The following is a 19096-nucleotide window of genomic DNA, read 5'->3' on the forward strand; positions in this document are numbered from 1 at the left end:
AGTGTAGTTTGATTGGAATAGTTTTTGTAGAGAAGTTTTGATTGATTGGTCTCTTGGAATTAATGATGGGAAATTGGGCGGAGAGGGAGTAGTTATTGAGATTGATGAGATGAAAGTAGGTAAACGCAAGTACAATTGTGGAAGAATAACCGAGGATCAATGGCTTTTTGGCGGTTTTGAACGTGGTAGTCAGAGAATGTTTGTAGCTCCCGTTGAAAACCATACCAAAGAAACGCTATTTGAAATCATTAAAGAAAAAATTTAACCTGACACCACCATAATGTCTGACTGTTGGAAAGCTTATACGGGACTTGATGCAGACTATTACAAGCACCAAACTGTAAACCATTCATGCAATTTCGTGGACCCTGCAACTGGGGCACATACACAAAATATAGAACTAACATGGCGAGAAGTGAAAGAAAAGATCCCGAACTATGGAAGAAGAGAAGACCATTTTCCGGATTACCTTGCAGAATTTTGCTTTCGAAGACGCTTCCCAAATCATACTGAGAGGCTACATCACTTTTTTATTGTAGTGGGAAAGCTATATGACCCCTCGAAAGCATAGCTTTATACACTAGTTTCATTATATATCACTTAAAATGTCAATTACATGTAATAAACACAAATTTGTTTGAATTAAAAATTTATTTTTATGAGTACATCATTTTTAAAATTTCTTTTTTTAAGTTCTATCAAAATTCACATGTTCGCGGCGAATTATAACATATCATTCCGCCACTTTTTTTTTGAGTAAAATTAGGTCATTTAGAAAAAATTGTAAAAATACGCAAAATTTGATGAGCGGTGCTTGAGCAATTTTAAATGGGTTGTATCTTAAATTGCTCAAGCCAAGAGAGCTTGAGCTCTTAATTTGCTTGGTAGAGCCAACCCAACCTAACCTTTTTTTATAGAGGTTTGGGATATGCCTATCTATGCACACCCATGGCTATTGGTGTTCTGGCGACCATGGGCAGTGTCGAACTCCACCGCAGCGACCGACTAAAACCCTTTCCTCTTCTGATCTCCAGCTCTTTGTCTCGGACAAAGGGCGGCTTGAGTTGGTTTGGGTTATATTGGGTTGGGTTGGATTGGGTTGGGTATATCTATGGTCTGTGCGCAGCGCCTTATGTTTCCCTAGCGGTGATAGAGAAACGTAACAAACCAAAACACTGCACACATACTCCCAGAGTCGACAACCCATTTGACATAGATAGCGACTGTCATTGAATTTATGCAAAATAAAACAGCAAAAAATTTAAATAAGTCAGTTTACCTTCTTTTGTGAGTACTTCACATTATTTATAAAGAAACTATTTGCAAAATACACCCTCCGCCACTTTATTAATTTCTTCCAGATAAAATTAAGCTATTCAAAAAAGAAAATCGCTGAAAATACGCCAGATTTGACAAAAGCCGCTAAACTACAAAATCATATTATTTTTAATTCGGATCAAAATCTAAACATTACTAAAATAATAATACATTATGGGTGTCTTCGGTATGTTTGTTGCCCGAAAATGACAGATCTGGTTACAAGAAAAGGTAAAAACAGTTTTTGTGAATTTATTTTACGCATAATACCTAACATTTCACTAAAAAAATATAGAGTGAATTCGCCACTTTAGAGAAGAAACTCATGAGTCAGCCACACTGGGGAGAAGGCTGAAGCTGCAGAGGGACAAAACGCAGTAGACGACAGAGCTGGCTACACCACACCTAACCGCACCTCAGTTGTCACCTATTTGTTGACAAAACTAATCGAATACAGGGTTATTCTAATGACCTTATTCTATTCACGTCCCATAGTGAGTGATTTAGTGCGTGATAACACCCTCTTCGTGAAAAAATTTGGCTTTTCGCCACTCTTAGTGAAAAATATATATCAAAATCCACCCATTTTGCAAAAAACCCGACCATTTTATGTGTGTGAAGCTAGCGCCCGATCGATATTCAGCAACCAAATCGAGAACGCAGCATATGCCGGTTGCCAGCGACCAATTTATAGTCCGCGCCCCGTGTTATTTAATCAAAATAATGCCCGTATCTCCTGTAATTCCCAAGGGATTTTAATAATTTTTTGTCCAGATATTAACAATGAACACCTAAATCGACTAACGATGGTCTCAAACCTCTACAAACTAAGGTTTTGTTGTGAAAATTAATTAAAAAGTCAAATGTTAAAAAAATGAAAAAGGCTTTAACTCTTAAAATTCCCAAAGGATTTGGATAAAACTTTTTTCTATAAAAGATAATAAATATTTAAATTGATTTTAGATGGTTGCAAACCTCTACAAACGAAAGTTTTTTGGTAAAAAATTATTGAATTTTTAGATGTACAAAAAAAATTTTAAACCTGTAACTTCCACAACTTTCAAAGGATTCAAATGAAAGTTTTTTATGTAATTACTAATAAATATCTAAGCCGATTTCAGATGGTTGCAAATCTCTACAAACGAAAGTTTCTTGGTAAAAAATTATTGAAATGTTAAGATGTAGAAAAATATAAACGACTATAACTCCCAAAGAATTCAAATGAAACTTTTTTACGCAACTAATAATAAATATCTAAATCGATTTTAGATGGTTGCAAACCTCTACAAACGAAAGTTTTTTATTAAAAATTTATTGAACTGTTAGATGTAGAAAAATATAAATGAATATAACTTCCAAAATTCCTAAAGGATTCGAATTAAACTTTTTTACGCAATTACCAATAAATATGTAAATCGATCTAATGTGATTGCAAATCTCTACAAACGAAATTTTTTTGGTAAAAAATTATTGAATTGTTATAATGTATTGAATTGTTATAATGTTATAGATGTATTAAAAAAACTTAAAGGCTCTAACTTCCAAAACTCCTAAAGGATTCGAATGAAACTTTTTTATGCAACTAATAATATATATCTAAATCGATTTAATATGATTGCAAACCTCTACAAACGAAAGTTTTTTAGTAAAAAATTATTGAACTGTTAGATGTAGAAAAATATAAACAACTATAACTTCCAAAACTCCTAAAGGATTCGAATGAAATTTTTTTACGCAATTACCAATAAATATCTAAATCGATCTAATGTGATTGCAAATCTCTACAAACGAAATTTTTTTGGTAAAAAATTATTGAATTGTTAGATGTATTAAAAAAACTTAAAGGCTATAACTTCCAAAACTCCCAAATGATTCGAATGAAACTTTTTTACGCAATTACCAATAAATATCTAAATCGATCTAACGTAATTGCAAACCTTTAGAAACGAAAGTTTTTTGGTAAAAAATATTGAATTGTTAGATGTATTAAAAAAACTTAAATGCTATAATTTTCAAAACTCCCTAAGAATTCGAATGAAACTTTTTTATGCAATTAATAATAAATATCTAAGTCGATTTCAGATGGTTGCCAACCTCTACAAACGAAAGTTAAGTTTATCGATTTAACATGGTTGCAAATCTCTACAAACGAAAGTTTTTTACTAAAAAATTATTGAAATGTTAGATGTAGAAAAATATAAACGACTATAACTTCCAAAACTCCCAAAGGATTCGAATAAAACTGTTCTATGCCCGAAACATTTTAAGGGCTTAACATAATGTTATTTTCATAAAATATCGGGAGACTGCAAAAATGGTTGTATTCAGAGATTCTATTTCTCTAGATCGTTTTTCTTAGGATAGGAGAATATAATTATACTATCAGTTAGTAATAGATCTAATTTTATTGACACGTTACAGTTTCAATTATCTCTACGAACTATAAATATTTATAACAAATGTATTGTTTCTTTGGCTGAAATAATATCACAAAATAAATATTTATCCAGCAGGCTCGACGGTGGAAATAAATTATACTCACTGACAATGGAGATCGAACACGTAGTACTATTAGAAGTAGTCTTTGGTCTGCTTAACAGTCTGAGAATACCAATTTGCTTTATATGTGTAGTTTGATCTTCATTGTCAGTAAACATATATATATACATACATACATACATATATATATATATATATATATATATATATATATATATATATATATATATATATATATCTGTATATATATATATATATATATATATATATATATACGAATCCTTTAGGAAACCGCATAAAGGCGAAATTTTCAACGTCGCGCGTGTACGAGTGCCTGCGACAGAGCACCGTCCCGGCCGGCCCGAGGACGAGATTAGTAAACATCTGACTTTCGTGGGAGCTGCGTCGTTTGGCGACAAAATGTCCCAAAATATTACGCGAAAATCCAGGTATTTTTAAAATATTTATTCTAATGCGGGTTTTAGAGACATGACAATGTGTAAAACCCGCATAGAATTGTAATCTTTAAATGTTTAATATGCCGTGTTTTGCATAATGAATATTAAAGCGTTATTCAAATAAAATATCAACTCTGATAAAAATATAATAAAAAATCAGAAATAAAACACTAATAAACAAACTTAACAACATATCATTTTTTAAATAAAAGGCTCAAATAAACCGCCTTCTTTCTCTAAACAAAAACTTAACCTATCGTAAAAGTTATTTCGCACCTCCAAAAGAGTTTCAGGTAAAATGGAATTGGCACGTTCGACAACTTTATTTCGCAACTCCTCTAAATTTGTTGGCCTACTAAATTCATGCTTGTAAATGGTCTGCTTAAGGTAACCCCACAGATAAAAGTCATTTGGAGACAAATCTGGAGATCTAGGAGGCCATTTAATATCGCCAGTCCCACTAATAAGGCGCTTAGGAAAAGTATTGGTTAAAAATTCTTTTACCCTAGCCGCGTTATGAGCAGGACAGCCATCTTGCTGAAAATAAACCGATTCTTCAGAAGGTTATTCTAAACTAGGTCTACATCAGGTAGGATTTGAATGGCAGGAAGAATTTGGTTTTGCAGCAACTCAAGGTACTTTTGGGTGCTTTAAGTGCCATCAATAAAAAATGGCCCTATAACATTATCGCCCTAAATACCTGCTTAAACATTCAATTTCTGAGGATACTGGGTACGAAACTGAAAACTTCTGTGCTCGTTTTCCTGAGACCAATAACGAACAATGGAAGGATTGTGTTTGCCATGTAATGGAAAAGAAGATTCATCAGAAAACAGAATATTTTTTTAAAAATATTCCTTAATTTGCCTTTTTCATCATGGTTTCACAAAATTCCATTCTTCGCCACTGGTCTTCAGGGAATATTTCCTGAGTTTTTGAATACTTGAAACATTTGTACCCATATTTTTTCCAGATACGAGCAAAAGTTTTTTTGCTCATTCCCAGTTCCTCTCCAGCACTTCTAGTGGACCGTGTCGAATCAAGTTCTAGGGTACTGCAAACCATTTTTTCCCGCCGTTCTATATCCTGGACCACTTCAACAGGTGGTTCTTGACGTTTTGTGTAGCATTTTTTACAATGTTGAAGACAACAAGCCGCAACCAGGCGGTGTTGCCATTATTTTGAGTAATACGTAGCTCACGATAACACGATCTGTATATATATATATATATTTATATATATATATATATATTTATATATATAATATATATATATATATATATATATATATATGGAAATAAGAAATACGAATGTTGGAATTCCCAAGGGCGGCTCGTCAGGTGAAGTAGGTGAAGGTGAGCATCACCAGAAAATATAAATAAAATAAGAAAATAAAAACAGCATATGAGTATTCTTTTTTGATCTAAGACAATCAAAAAGTACCAAAATAACTAGTTCTTATTAAATAATATATCAGTTTATCCAATAAACAATAAATTCTATTAATCAGTTCCGCGCCGCAACCCGCAAAACCCCAATATACTAATTTATGTCCAAGTAAAGATCCCGTGTTATATCCGCGATCGCCTTCACCGTTGCCATGGCAACGTGCGGCATCGCATAATCGGTCATAAGAAACTGAGGCGGGTGCAGATCAATAAATATCCAAGATTATCAAAACCATTCGGTTTTGATAATCGGATTATTAGTATTCAAATAATATTCATAACCGAATAATCACTTGAATGATAATTCGAATGATATAGCTCAGTCCCACAAATCACAAATAATAAACTGAAATAATGAAATTGAATACTTGCCGTTACCGCGAGGCGTAATTATTTATTACTTTACAAACGTAAACATTCGAACTTAACCATTTCAATTAGGGATGGGATTATTCAGATTAAAAATCATTCATAATTCGATTATGAAAATAAATAAATAATCGGTAGCATCCGATTATCGAAAAATAATTCGATTATTTTCAATGAGTGATGGAAAGATTAAAATTAAAAAATGAAATATAATCGTCATGCGTCTTGTTCACTCGCAAGTCGTTTCCATGTCTTTTCTTTTTCATTTTTTTAATGATTGATAGTAATAGATTTATTTTTTTTTATGAAATATTCAATCTTTAATAATAATAAACATAATTATTTTTTGGTATTAAATACTGTAGGACGAAAGTATGCAATTTTTAGATACAATTTTAGATTGTAATTTACCTAAAAGTAAATATAAAATAATTAATTCTTTTAGTTCTTTTAAAATCTTTTATTTTTTTTATAGAAATAAACATATTTTATTTAGTAAATAATGGTTATATCTAAGAATATTTTTTTGAAATTTTCTTGTACATGTGACAAACGGCTTGTTTTGCATGGAGTTTGTTAAAATAATTCCAATCTACTGATTTTTTTAAAATTCCGGATCTCATTATAAGCATCATTTACTATTTACAGGAATACTGACTTCTTACAGTTCATCAATAATTTAAAGAGAAAAATATTAAGATTTAAAATATACTTTTTTAAGAAACAAAAACAGTTTAATGATCAAGGAACAAAAAAATACAAAATTATTTGTCACAAATTGATCAGCTGATATATGTCTTATGATTTGCGATGTTGTAATATATACACAGGAGCGATTTTTAATTCGAACTATAATCCAATTATTGAATTCATTCATAACCTAATAAGTAATAATCCGATTATCGAAATAATGCGATTTTTCCCATCACTAAGTCGATAACAGCGCTGATAAAATTAAAACTGGCTTGGTTCTTGTTTATAAATAATTTATTTAGTTTACTCTTAGTCTTAGTCATCGCCCATCGGGCTTCAGGTTATCAATCGAATACTTGAATTTAAAAACCGAATAACATAGCTTATTTTAATAACTGAATTATCGGTTAATTTTCATTCGAATAATCCCATCACTAATTCACCTGTTGTTTTTCGCGGCGTTTATTTGTGGTTAGTTTGGATTTTTGGATTTTTGGATTTTTCGGATTTTGGATATTAGATAGTAGTGTGTTGGATTTTTTGCGGTTGTGGAGATTAATTTTGGAGAGTTTAAGATTTTTTTAGACAATATTTATAATAAACTAAATAAAAATGAACCCGATTAATGACGTAGTGTGCAACATACTGGAAACTCCCTTCAGGCATTGGATGGATGAATATTAAAGGAATGTGCTGTTATATGGTCGACCAACCAATATTCTAAGCATAGAATTTAAAAAGGAAGCAAAGAAAAGAGGCAAGTCTTATAATATCAATTTTAAGCCTTCTTGGTTTACCGAATTTAATCGGCTGTGTAGCAGCAAAGTGCTGCAAAGATTATATTGCTGGCTCTGTTTACTATTTTCAAACAAACAATCTGTATGGAATAGGGATGGCTTTACAGATTTTATTAATATTAATAGGTCCTTGCATAAACATACAGATTCTGGAGGGCATTTAAAATGCCAATTAATGTTCAGAAACTTTGAAAATAATCAAAACACCATTGCCGACGCCTTAAAAGAAAATGCTCGACTATATAAATTAAAATTTAATGAAAATGTTAGATTAAATAGAATTTGTATGAATACAGTTATCGACGCAGTTTTGTATCTCAGTAAACAAGAGTTGCCGTTTCGCGGACATGAGGAGAAAATTGACTCAATAAACAGGGGAAATTTTAAAGAGTTCCGCTGATCATTTGTTCACTATGGCTGCAACAGTTTTAGAACCTTTAGAATACAAAGATAATCTAATAGGACAGTGTTATGATGGAGCGAGTGTGATGTCAGGGCATTTGAATGAATGTCAGCAAAAAATAAAAGAACATGCACCACAAGCAATTTTTGTGCATTTTCTAGCACACCGACTTAATCTTGTTTTACAACAGAGCTTTAGGAAGATTTCAAAATGCCGCACTTTTTTTGCAACTATTGCAGGAATTCCATCATTTTTCCATAGTTTACCAAAACGATCCTACGCTCTGGCATCTACATCAGCTAGACGTATGCCAACAATTACAGAGACACAATGGACTTCTAATTCAAAATTAATCAACGTAATTATTGATGACTAGCAAAAACTGAAGTTCAGTTGGCTAAAGGCTTTTTAAGAGAGTTTAATGACTTTGAGTTTACATTTTTAGCAACAGTGTTTAGCGATATTTTCAATTTAACAGATATAATGTTTTAAAAAAAAAATCCCTGGATATTAATTATTGTTTAAATCAAATAAATGTAACGCGTCAATTGTTAAGCAATAAAAGAAATGAAGAAGTTTTTAATACAATTTTTGATAAAGCCAGCAGTCTGACTACCATAAATACATTAAAAAGATGTGAAGCTGGATTGAACAAAATAGAATTATAGATAAATAGAATTTGAAATATATGACCATGTTTTATCAGAAATGGATGTAGGTTTTCAAGATTGTGAGAAATTAAAATTTGTATGCTTAGCAGATTCAACAAAGTTTGAAACGTACAGTTTAACATTTCCTTCGGACAATTTTCAAAATTTAATAGAATTTTATGGCACAAAGTTCACAAAACAACAAAGACTAAAAAATGAACTTCGCCTTCTGTATGCCGATGAAAATTATAAAAATGTGAATTTGCAAGAACTAATAATAAAATTAAAACCAAATAAAGACATTTTTACGGAAGCTTATAATTTATTTTGTCTAATTCTCACCATTCCATTGACAAGCGTGTCCGTAGAAAGGAGTTTTTCATGTTTAAAAAGGCTAAAAACATTTACAAGAAATACTATTTCACAAGAAAGACTTTCCAGTTTGGCTATTATTTCACTACATAAAGAACTACTAAAAGAACTTATGCAAATGCAACATCCGTTTTACGAGGATATTATTAACCGATTCGCTTCCCTAAAGGACCGAAGGATCGACTTGATTTATAAAAACTAGGTAAGTCAGCTCTAACTATAATACTATTTTCTGGGCCATGCAGATCTTCACCTACTTTTTTTCCCACGAGCCGCGACTGGAAATTGCATGAAGTAGTAAGTAAATGGTTTTTAAACGTAAAACAAAAAATAAAATATGTTCTAAGTTCCCCTAAACGTGTATACCATTTGTTTGTTAGTATCTCCGATGATATCGATATCGCTGTCGCAATCGCTGAGATCGGTGTTTGATCCGGAGCTGCTTTCTTGCACTTCAGCTCCTGCTACAGAGAGCGAATCTAGAAAATATGATTTAGTGATTTCGCCATTATTGGCCAGGAGTATATAAGTCACTTTACTGTAATATTTTTATTGGATCTTGTAGTTATTTACCGTTTGGTAAAAAAAATAAATTCATAAAAAAAAGACAATTCAAATATTTGTTTGGAAATAAAATATTGCAACTTAAACTGTATAACAGATTAGGTTAAACATTAAGTTAGATTAGGATAAACAAAAAAAGATTAGGTTAAACAAAATAAGACCAAAACCGATTCCAAGCGATCTATCGGTTTTAACCGCGGTTAAGGCCTTGGTTCACCTTGAACAGTCCCTTTATAACATAAACAATCGTGTCCGCTTGGACGTGTTTGGTTGAAGTAACTTCAAAATTTGTCAGCTGTCACTATCATAATTTTGTTTGTTTTTAAATAATACCCCAGACGCCAGTAATATTAAATGTAATTAGTTCTTAAACATAAATATCAAAAAAGAAAACTTATTAGCCATAATAAATTTTGTGTCATTTTTAAAAAGAAAATAATTTGTTGTCTGTTTCTATTTTTTCCCGCACTTATTTCAATATTTTTGACATTTGACGTTTAGAAAACAGCTCCGGACGTGGGTATCTACTGTTCCAAATTGATGACGTATAAAGGGCTAATTGGTGACGTCACGTATCTCAAGCGGTTATAACTATAATCGCTTGGACGTGTTTGGTTAATTTCATTTAGGAACGGTAATTACCGATAGACCGCTTGGAATCGGTTCAAGTGATTTAAAATTGATACTAGTTATAACACCCTTTAGGCTTGTGTCAAAATGTATGAGGCCTTAAGAGTTAAACTCAAGCTTTTTATAAATCTATGTGTGAGGGCGAGTGTTTTTACTCAACACTACTTTAATTTCTCTTGTAATTAAAACACATCTGTTGATAATACTTTGTATATATTTCATTTCTCGATACTTATCTACATACCGCGCGCCTCTCGCCACACCGTCATCGGACGGTGGGCAGGCCCTGTTGCCGCTGTTACACAATTATATTTTAAACTTGCCCTCGGCCTTGAAACCTATGGGGGTTCAAGAAGAAATAAAAACTTATTCTATGAATACTTATTAAGAAACATTTACTTTCTGGCTATTAAATTAGTTTTTACAGTAAATTAAGAGCACTAGAAGACGCTTCCTACGAAGTGTCTATAAAACACAAATTTTAGTAAAGGCTCTTTTGATGACACCGTGCTCAGTTTTTATGGTTGCTACTCTAGCCACTCCATCTTGACCTGGATGAACCTTCTCAATACGACCCAATACACCACTGAAGAGGCGATATGTAATTTTCTTTGACCACTGCCAACATTCCTGGTTCCAATCTTTATTCACCGCGATGCCACTTTTAAAGAAGGCTACTGTATATGCAAAGTTATCTTGCTAATGTAGATCTAAAGGAAATCTATATTTTTTATTTAAGACACTTTTTGATAAAAGGACGCATTCACTAATTATTAAGGACGGACAGGACTTTTTTAAAATACGGTACAACAAATAATGAAAATTCTATACATCATAAGACCAAGATATTTTACAGATTTATACAGCGACAAAGAAACTTAACGACTTAGCGACAAAAATTCGTAATATTTATAAACGGAATAATTTTAAAAGCTACAATAACTATTGTTTGTCTACTCCCCTGCAGATTATGAATGCTTATGCACTTTTATTTGGTAGAATATGATTTCAGTCACGTGCAATCTGCTTCTCAAAACAATTATATTTATGAGCTAAATCAACTAGTTGTATTATTATCATTATGTTATATCTAATAAGGAGACTGTAGGATTGAACATCTTTTTTTCTCCTACATGATTGTCCTTCTTCTTCCACTGAACCTCTGTGTATACTTTTCAGCTTGTCACTACGCACAAGCACTTTTCTCAACGTCTCGAAACAAGCAAAAAATTGGACAACTATCGCCCAATCTTCAATTTGTCCACCTTTGGACCTGCTTTGCCTTGATTGAGACCCGCATTTCTAATAACGTGTTTTGCTAAATTAAACATTTTATTTTACCTAATCACCATGGCTTTTTTTAGTATTGATCAATAGTTATTAATTTAATATCATTTCTGCGAAACACATGAGGCTATGAATTGCGAATGTCAACTTGATTTAATCTACATAGATTTTGCTAAGATCTTTGATAGGTTGGATCATGGATTTTTAAGAAAAAAAACTTTATAAGATGGACTTTCATAAACATCATGTGGAATTCAATAACTTCAGATCATCTACCTACATTACTTCAAGTAGTGCCCACCCGGGAATCAATCTTGCTTGCTTTGTTTTTGATTTTTATCGATAATATTTCCAAGAATGTTGGCAGAGAGTTTCTACTTAAGTTTCTAGTTTGCCGATGAAACATGAAAGTTTTTCGCTTGTTAAGAAGCATCGCGACTGCACGCAGATGCAGATCTGATAGGATTTATAAATGATGTCAAGTGAACAGACTCCCACTTAACCTTCATAACTGTAAGAAGATGTCAATTTCTTTGTTCAAAGATGAGATTGACTTTGGTTACATATCCGAAATTTCACTCTCTTCATGACCTGCGAGTCTGTATTGATAAAGAATATACCTTTAATACTAATGTAGGTACCATCATAAGATCTTAGGCTTCATTATAAGATCAACAAGACTATTTTCTAATTCTTCAAGCAGAACAATATTGTTTAATTCCTTAGTAAAATCACGTCTACTGTATGCATTTTTTATTATGGTTTTCTAATCATGCAGTGCACATTAACAGGCTCGACATAGTTCAATGAAAATTCTACAAATATGTTTTAGGATGGATGGATGGTGTATACCCTAAAAGGCAATTCAGTCAGCAGTTATTGCTTTCAAAGTTTATTGCACTGTCTTTTCATTAGTCTGTTGTTAGTTAGAGTTTAATGTTTTCATATAAAATATACAAGAATCCAATTGACGCTTCAGATCTCTTATCATCTTTGAATTTTGCTGTTCATTGCATCCATAAAAGAAGATACACTGTATTTTGTCTTAACAATACTTATGCCACCAATCTGACGAAGAGATAGCCTATATATGGAAAATGCAGCTAGTTCAATAAGGTTTAGTTACGGTTTGAAGTTGATCTATTTTAGGCATAACTTTGAATAATTTCAAATTTCTTTTAGATTCTTAAATAATTAAGCATTTAATGTACTATACCTATTATTTTGATTTCTTTAATCTTGTAATTTGTTACATGAATTTTGTACTACCTGTCAATATTTTAATAATTGTTTTATTATTATTATTATTATTATTATTATTATTATTATTATTATTATTATTATTATTATTATTATTATTATTATTATTGTTTATTACTATTATTTATTTCCTATTTGACTATAGAACATGGAATTTAACTCCCGCGGACCTTCGTGGCATGGAGTCAATTAATTTTTAAATATATGCTATGTCCATATTTTTTCAGTCATTTTGATGGTCTGAGAAAAGTTTGTTGAGGTTGGAATAGGCTTTATGTCTGATTCTATGCTTTAACGTTAATCTGCACAAATTCTTTAAAGTGTAAATGTACCATTAAATTTTTTGAATTTTCAAATTTATAGCTATAACCTTAAAAAAGTTATTTAGTATAATGTACTCTAGTATAACGTATGTTAAGGTTTACGTTAGTTAAAACACCTGAATCGTTTTTGACACAGAAAAAAACGTCACGTTGTTGTCAACTACTAACTAACGCCGTCAAATAAGCCCTCCACTTTCTTTACACATTAAGTGCATTTCTAAAAGAAAGAAGTGGTTCACGATGGACTTGTTTGTTTAATTCAACTATAAAATAAAATACAGTCCACAAACAACCCTTGCTGTTCCCAGCAGCAGAGACACTACACAATTTGGTGATCCAGCAGCGGAGCAGCAACAAAACATTTTTTGGTCGCATCGAGCGGATTTCAAGATTTTCCGGCGATACAATTACAATTTGGGAGGTCAGTAGCCACAACAGGTGAAGACAAATACCAAGGCCGCCTCTACAACGTCAACAAACAATTTGCAAGACAAAGGGACAATTTACCCATAAGTATCCTTTTTAAACAAAACCAGGGATTGGAGGTAAGCCTTTATTCATCACTTGGTCAATCACGGGAAAAGAAGTGCTCCTGTAATATCGGATTGCAGTTTAAGCTGAGTGGCTTCGCCCGCATTAATGTATTGAACATATATATACAATAGTCAGTAATTAGTGTTAAAAGAGGCGTTAATACTTTTAATTAATCGCATTTCAATTCATATATTACGTAATCAAGTGTCGTCATAGTCATCGTCGTCGTTCATACCCACTACTGCATTCCAGAATTCACATGTATTCATAATGAAGTGTTATTTTAGAATTTAATGTACATAGTTTTAATCAGCTACATTCATATTTACATTATATTTATCTTATCGCATATAGGCTAAATCTTAGCATATACAATTAGAATTTGTAAAGAAGTTCTAATAGTGCAATTCTGTCATTTTAGCAAATTTGAGTCAGAGTACAAAATACATATCTTTGTAATTCATTTGGATCCTCAAGGGCTGCTCATTTTTCACACCTCTTATATTTCTTTGGGAAATTGAGCACATTTTTTAAACTAAAACAAACCTTGTCGAGTTTTTCATAATGGCACCAAGAAAAGGAGCAAAGGGTAAAAACGAGTTAGATGAAGATGAAACACTACCCCGAATTCAAAATCTGGTAAGAAAGAGGGGTATGATTAATTCAAAATTATCACGTTTATTAAACTATTTTAATTCTTCAAAGGAAAGTGCTAATCCATCAACAATTCTTGAAATTGAATTGAGGTTGAAAGAAATAGAAACAAAATTGCTCACAGAGTTTTCAGAGATTCATTTTGAACTCGAAGGTTTAGATCCTGATAATTTCACTGAACAGGACCTAAATGATTTTGAAACTTTATATTTTAAAACAATTGCTGATATTAAACAATTTCTTTCAATTAAAACAACTTCAAGTGATCAGCAAGTTATACACGATGAATCCATTCATTCTTTACCACCCTATATTACATCCTTACAACGTCAGGTCTCTGTTAAAAGGCAAAACACAAAATTGCCTGTCATTGAATTGCCTAAGTTTTCTGGCCAATATGATAAGTGGCTAGAATTCAGGGATTTATACACTTCTCTAGTTCACAAAAATAATTGCCTTGAGCCAATCGAGAAATTTCAATATTTAAAGGCTACACTAGAGGGTGCGGCAGCACAATCAATTCAGGCTATTAACATCACAAATGAAAACTATGATTTAGCATGGGACATTCTTTGTCAAAGATTTGAAAACAAAAGATTAATAGTGCATAATCACATTAAATCCTTATTCAATATTTATGATATAAGACCGGATTCTGCCAATTCATTTCGCAATGTACTAGACATTATTTCGAAAAATATGCGCTCTCTTAACAATTTAGGTGTTATAACGAACTCTTGGGATCCATTAATCATATATTTAGTAACCAGTAAGCTAGATGTTGAGTCAATCCGAGAATGGGAACAATCAGGCTTCGCTGAAGAACTGCCCTCTTTGGCAGAATTATATGATTTCCTGTCATCTCGTGCAGATTTCTTAGATAAAGTAGCAATGCATAAGGGTAAACCACGCAAAACCTTCATTGTCAATCAACCGTCAACTCATCAGAGTTCTAACTTATGTTGTTTTTATTGTAAACAACAGCATGCAATCTATCATTGTCCTAAATTTACTGCTCTTTCAGTAGATCAGAGATGGTCTACAATTAAATCACAAAAATTATGTGTTAATTGTTTGCGCAGTGGCCACAAACTAGATAAATGTCGGTATGGTCATTGTAGACATTGTAAACAACGGCATAATTCATTACTTCATAAACAGCAACCTTTAATTCCAGTTGAAGATGGCCACCTTGTTTCAAGTAAAGAAACTACTCAAGGTCAAGTTGCCTTATATAATTCAACTAAGAGTCAAATCTTACTAGCCACAGCAGTGGTGCAAGTTTTCGATATTCATGGTAAAGGGCATTCATGCAGAGCCCTCCTAGACAATGCTTCAATGTCTAATTTTGTATCCCAAGATTTTGTGAATAAATTAGGCATAACACAATACAAAATTAATTCCTCAATCCTAGGAATTGGGCATTCAGTGTCTAATATTAACAAATCATGTCGAGTCAAATTCAAGTCTTGTTATAACAACTTCAATGTTTCATTAGATTGTTTAGTCATTCCAGAAATCACAGGTGATTTACCTAACACATATTTCAATCCAGGATGTCTAGATATTCCAACTAACTATCATTTAGCTGATCCAGCATTCTTTGAGCCCAATCACGTTGACTTACTTATTGGAGCTCAAGTATTTTGGGATATTATTTCTGCGGAACGCATTACTTTAGGCCCCAATAAGCCTATTCTGCAGAATAGCAAATTGGGTTGGTTGGTGTCAGGTCCCATAGGCATTCCTAACTCATCAAAGAATACCCTTTGTCATTTCTCAAAAACCTTAGATATTCAAAATCAGTTGCAAAAGCTTTGGGAAATTGAAGAGGTTTCAACCTCATCGCCAATCCTTTCAGAAGAAGAACTCTTAGCAGAGAAACATTTCATCGAAAATGTTGAGAGAGATTCAGATGGCAGATTCATTGTAGGGATACCACTAAAGAAGTCTTTAGAAGTCTTGGGTGATACAAAGGTTCAAGCAACACAACAATTTTTATCCTTAGAGAGAAAATTACATAAAAATCCGAAGTTGAAGCAAATGTATCAGGAATTTATGTCCGAGTATCAAAGTTTAAATCATATGTCACCATTTATACCTTCTAATGATCAAATTTGTTATTTTTCTCCCCATCACGGTGTGCTACGTGAGAAAAGTCAAACTACCAAGCTCAGAGTCGTCTTCAATAGTTCGTTTCCAAGCACTACTGGTTTATCTTACAATTCAATTCAAATGGTTGGGCCAGTAGTTCAGGACGATTTAGTTTCTCTAATCTTAAGATTTCGACAGCATCAAATCGTTTTTTCAGCAGATGTTTGCAAGATGTATAGGCAAATACAGGTAAAGCAAGAGTTTCGCCCTTTACAATTAATTTTATGGCGAAGTGATCCAAAGGATGATCTAAAGATTTTCGCTTTAAACACTGTTACATATGGTACGGCTAGCGCCCCTTTCTTAGCCACACGGTGTCTTAAGCAGTTAGCATTAGATCACATCTCATCATACCCTCAGGCATCAAAAATCATAAGTAAGAATTTCTACGTTGATGATTTGCTCGCAGGAGCAGACTCAGTGGAAGATGCAACTCGGTTATGCCTCGAAATTTCCTCAATTTTAAAGTCAGCATGGTTTGACTTACGAAAATGGAAGTCCAACAGCAAAGATCTTTTATCAAACCTTGCACATGGAAGTTGTACTCCTGATCATTTCTTCGGGTCTTCAGAAACAAACAAAACCTTGGGCATGTTTTGGTCTTGTGAAACAGATAACCTTTCATTTCATATCGATATCCCCTCAAAAGTTGGGCAATTCTCAAAACGACTTATTTTGTCCGAAGTGGCAAAGATTTTTGATCCCCTTGGTCTCTTAAGTCCAGTTGTCATTAAAGCGAAAATACTTCTACAGATTTTATGGACACTAAAACTTTCATGGGACGAACCAGTTCCAGTTGACATAGCCAAGAAGTGGTTACATTTCAGATCGCAACTGTTTAATTTAAATAAATTGCAAATTTCAAGATGTATTTCAAAAAAAAATCCAGTCACTGTTCAACTCCATGGATTTTCGGATGCATCAAATAGTGCATATGGAGCATGTATCTATGTTCGAACTGTGGACGAATATAATAAAGTTCATGTCGAACTTCTTACATCCAAAACTAGGGTAGCGCCACTCAAATCTTTAAGCATTCCAAGATTGGAATTATGTGGCACTTTACTTTTGGCACAACTCTATATTAAGGTCAAATCTTCTTTAACTTTACAATTCAGTGAAGTCTATTTTTGGTGTGACTCAACTGTAGCCCTTGCGTGGTTAAGATGTTCACCCAACACTCTACAGGTTTTTGTGGGAAATCGCGTTTCCACTATACAACAAATTACTCCAATTGACTCATGGAGATATGTCTCTACGGATCAGAACCCTGCAGACATTCTAACAAGAGGAATGCTACCCAACGATATTATTAATTCAGATATGTGGTTTCATGGTCCATTGTGGCTTCGTGAGCCATCTATCAATTGGCCCTTAGATATTCACATGCACAAACCAATAGCTGTTACAGAATTGCCAGATCTTCGCAAAACAACCCAAACATTTGTGGAAATCGAAAATCAAAATTTATTTCCTTTCCACAAATTTTCAACTTTCACTCGTATTACTCGAATTATGGCATTTTGTCTTAGGTTCATTTTTAATTGCCGAATTAAAAAATTCGATAGGCATTTTAGCCATTTGACAATATCTGAACTTCGCAATGCTAAAGACATGTTAGTCAAGCTATCACAGCGTGAGTCATTTTTTGATGACTATCAACAACTGTTAAAATTTGGGGTAGTGTCAAATAAAAGTAGGCTACTCAGTCTCACTCCTTTTATTAAAGAAGGAATTATCCGAGTTGGTGGAAGACTAAAGAACTCATCGTACTCATTTCATAAGAAACATCCAGCAGTGTTATGTCCCAAGCATCACCTAACCAAGTTGATTCTTCAGCATGAACACAAAGTGCTTATACTTTGCGGCTCTCAATTATTGCTTGCACACATCAGAGATAATTACTGGCCTATATCTGGTAAGAATTTAGCAAAGCGAATTATCAAAGAGTGCCTCATTTGTTTTCGTTTCAATCCCACTTCACCTAACCCTATCATGGGTAATCTTCCAAGTTCCCGAGTCAGTCCTCGAATTCCGTTCTCTGATGTTGGCAAGGGGCGTGGTTGCAAGATCAGCAAATGTTATTTAGCACTCTTCATTTGTTTAACAACAAAAGCGATCCATTTGGAGCTGGTTACTGAGTTAAGCACGGGGGCCTTTCTTGAAGCTTTTCAGAGATTTATTGCAAGACGTGGTAAACCATTGAATGTTTATTCTGACAATGGTACTAATTTTGTAGGTGCATGCAATTATTTGAAGGAACTAGGTACCTTCCTAAAAAGCAATTCACCCACACTTAAAGAAAATCTAGAATCATCTTTTGAAGTTTCATGGCATTTTATTGCAGCATATTCTCCTCATCATGGTGGTTTGTGGGAAGCCGGTGTTAAAGCGGCAAAACATCACTTAAAAAGGATTTTATTTAACACAATATTGACTTTCGAAGGTCTTTACACAGTAATTACCCAGATAGAAGCTATTCTAAATTCACGACCTTTAACGCCACTCTCGACAGATCCAAATGATTTGCAAGTGCTCACCCCAGCACATTTTTTAATTGGGCGATCACTTCAATCTGTTATTCACCCTGATTTACAGAATACTGCTATCAATAGATTATCTAATTTTGAGCAATTAGAACTTCTAAGACAACAATTCTGGTCGCGCTGGACCAAAGAGTATAT

At 33.0% G+C, this 19096-nt stretch overlaps 1 protein-coding gene across 2 annotated transcripts in view; it reads right to left on the reverse strand.

Annotated features, from left to right (window-relative positions):
• Nucleotides 1-19096, reverse strand: part of LOC126738371 (brain-specific homeobox protein) — a 114601-nt gene that overhangs the window by 51276 nt on the left and 44229 nt on the right. The window contains exon 5 of one of the 2 annotated variants that reach the window (XM_050443675.1): nt 8747-9485. The exons of the other annotated variant lie outside the window; for it this stretch is intronic. Coding sequence (XP_050299632.1) covers nt 9349-9485 — 137 coding nt within the window. The 3' untranslated portion in view covers nt 8747-9348. Of the gene's footprint in view, nt 1-8746; nt 9486-19096 lie in introns of those variants that run through there. 2 annotated transcript variants of the gene reach the window in all.

This window comes from Anthonomus grandis, chromosome 7 (genome assembly GCF_022605725.1).
Source record: "Anthonomus grandis grandis chromosome 7, icAntGran1.3, whole genome shotgun sequence".
Taxonomy (NCBI): domain Eukaryota; kingdom Metazoa; phylum Arthropoda; class Insecta; order Coleoptera; family Curculionidae; genus Anthonomus; species Anthonomus grandis.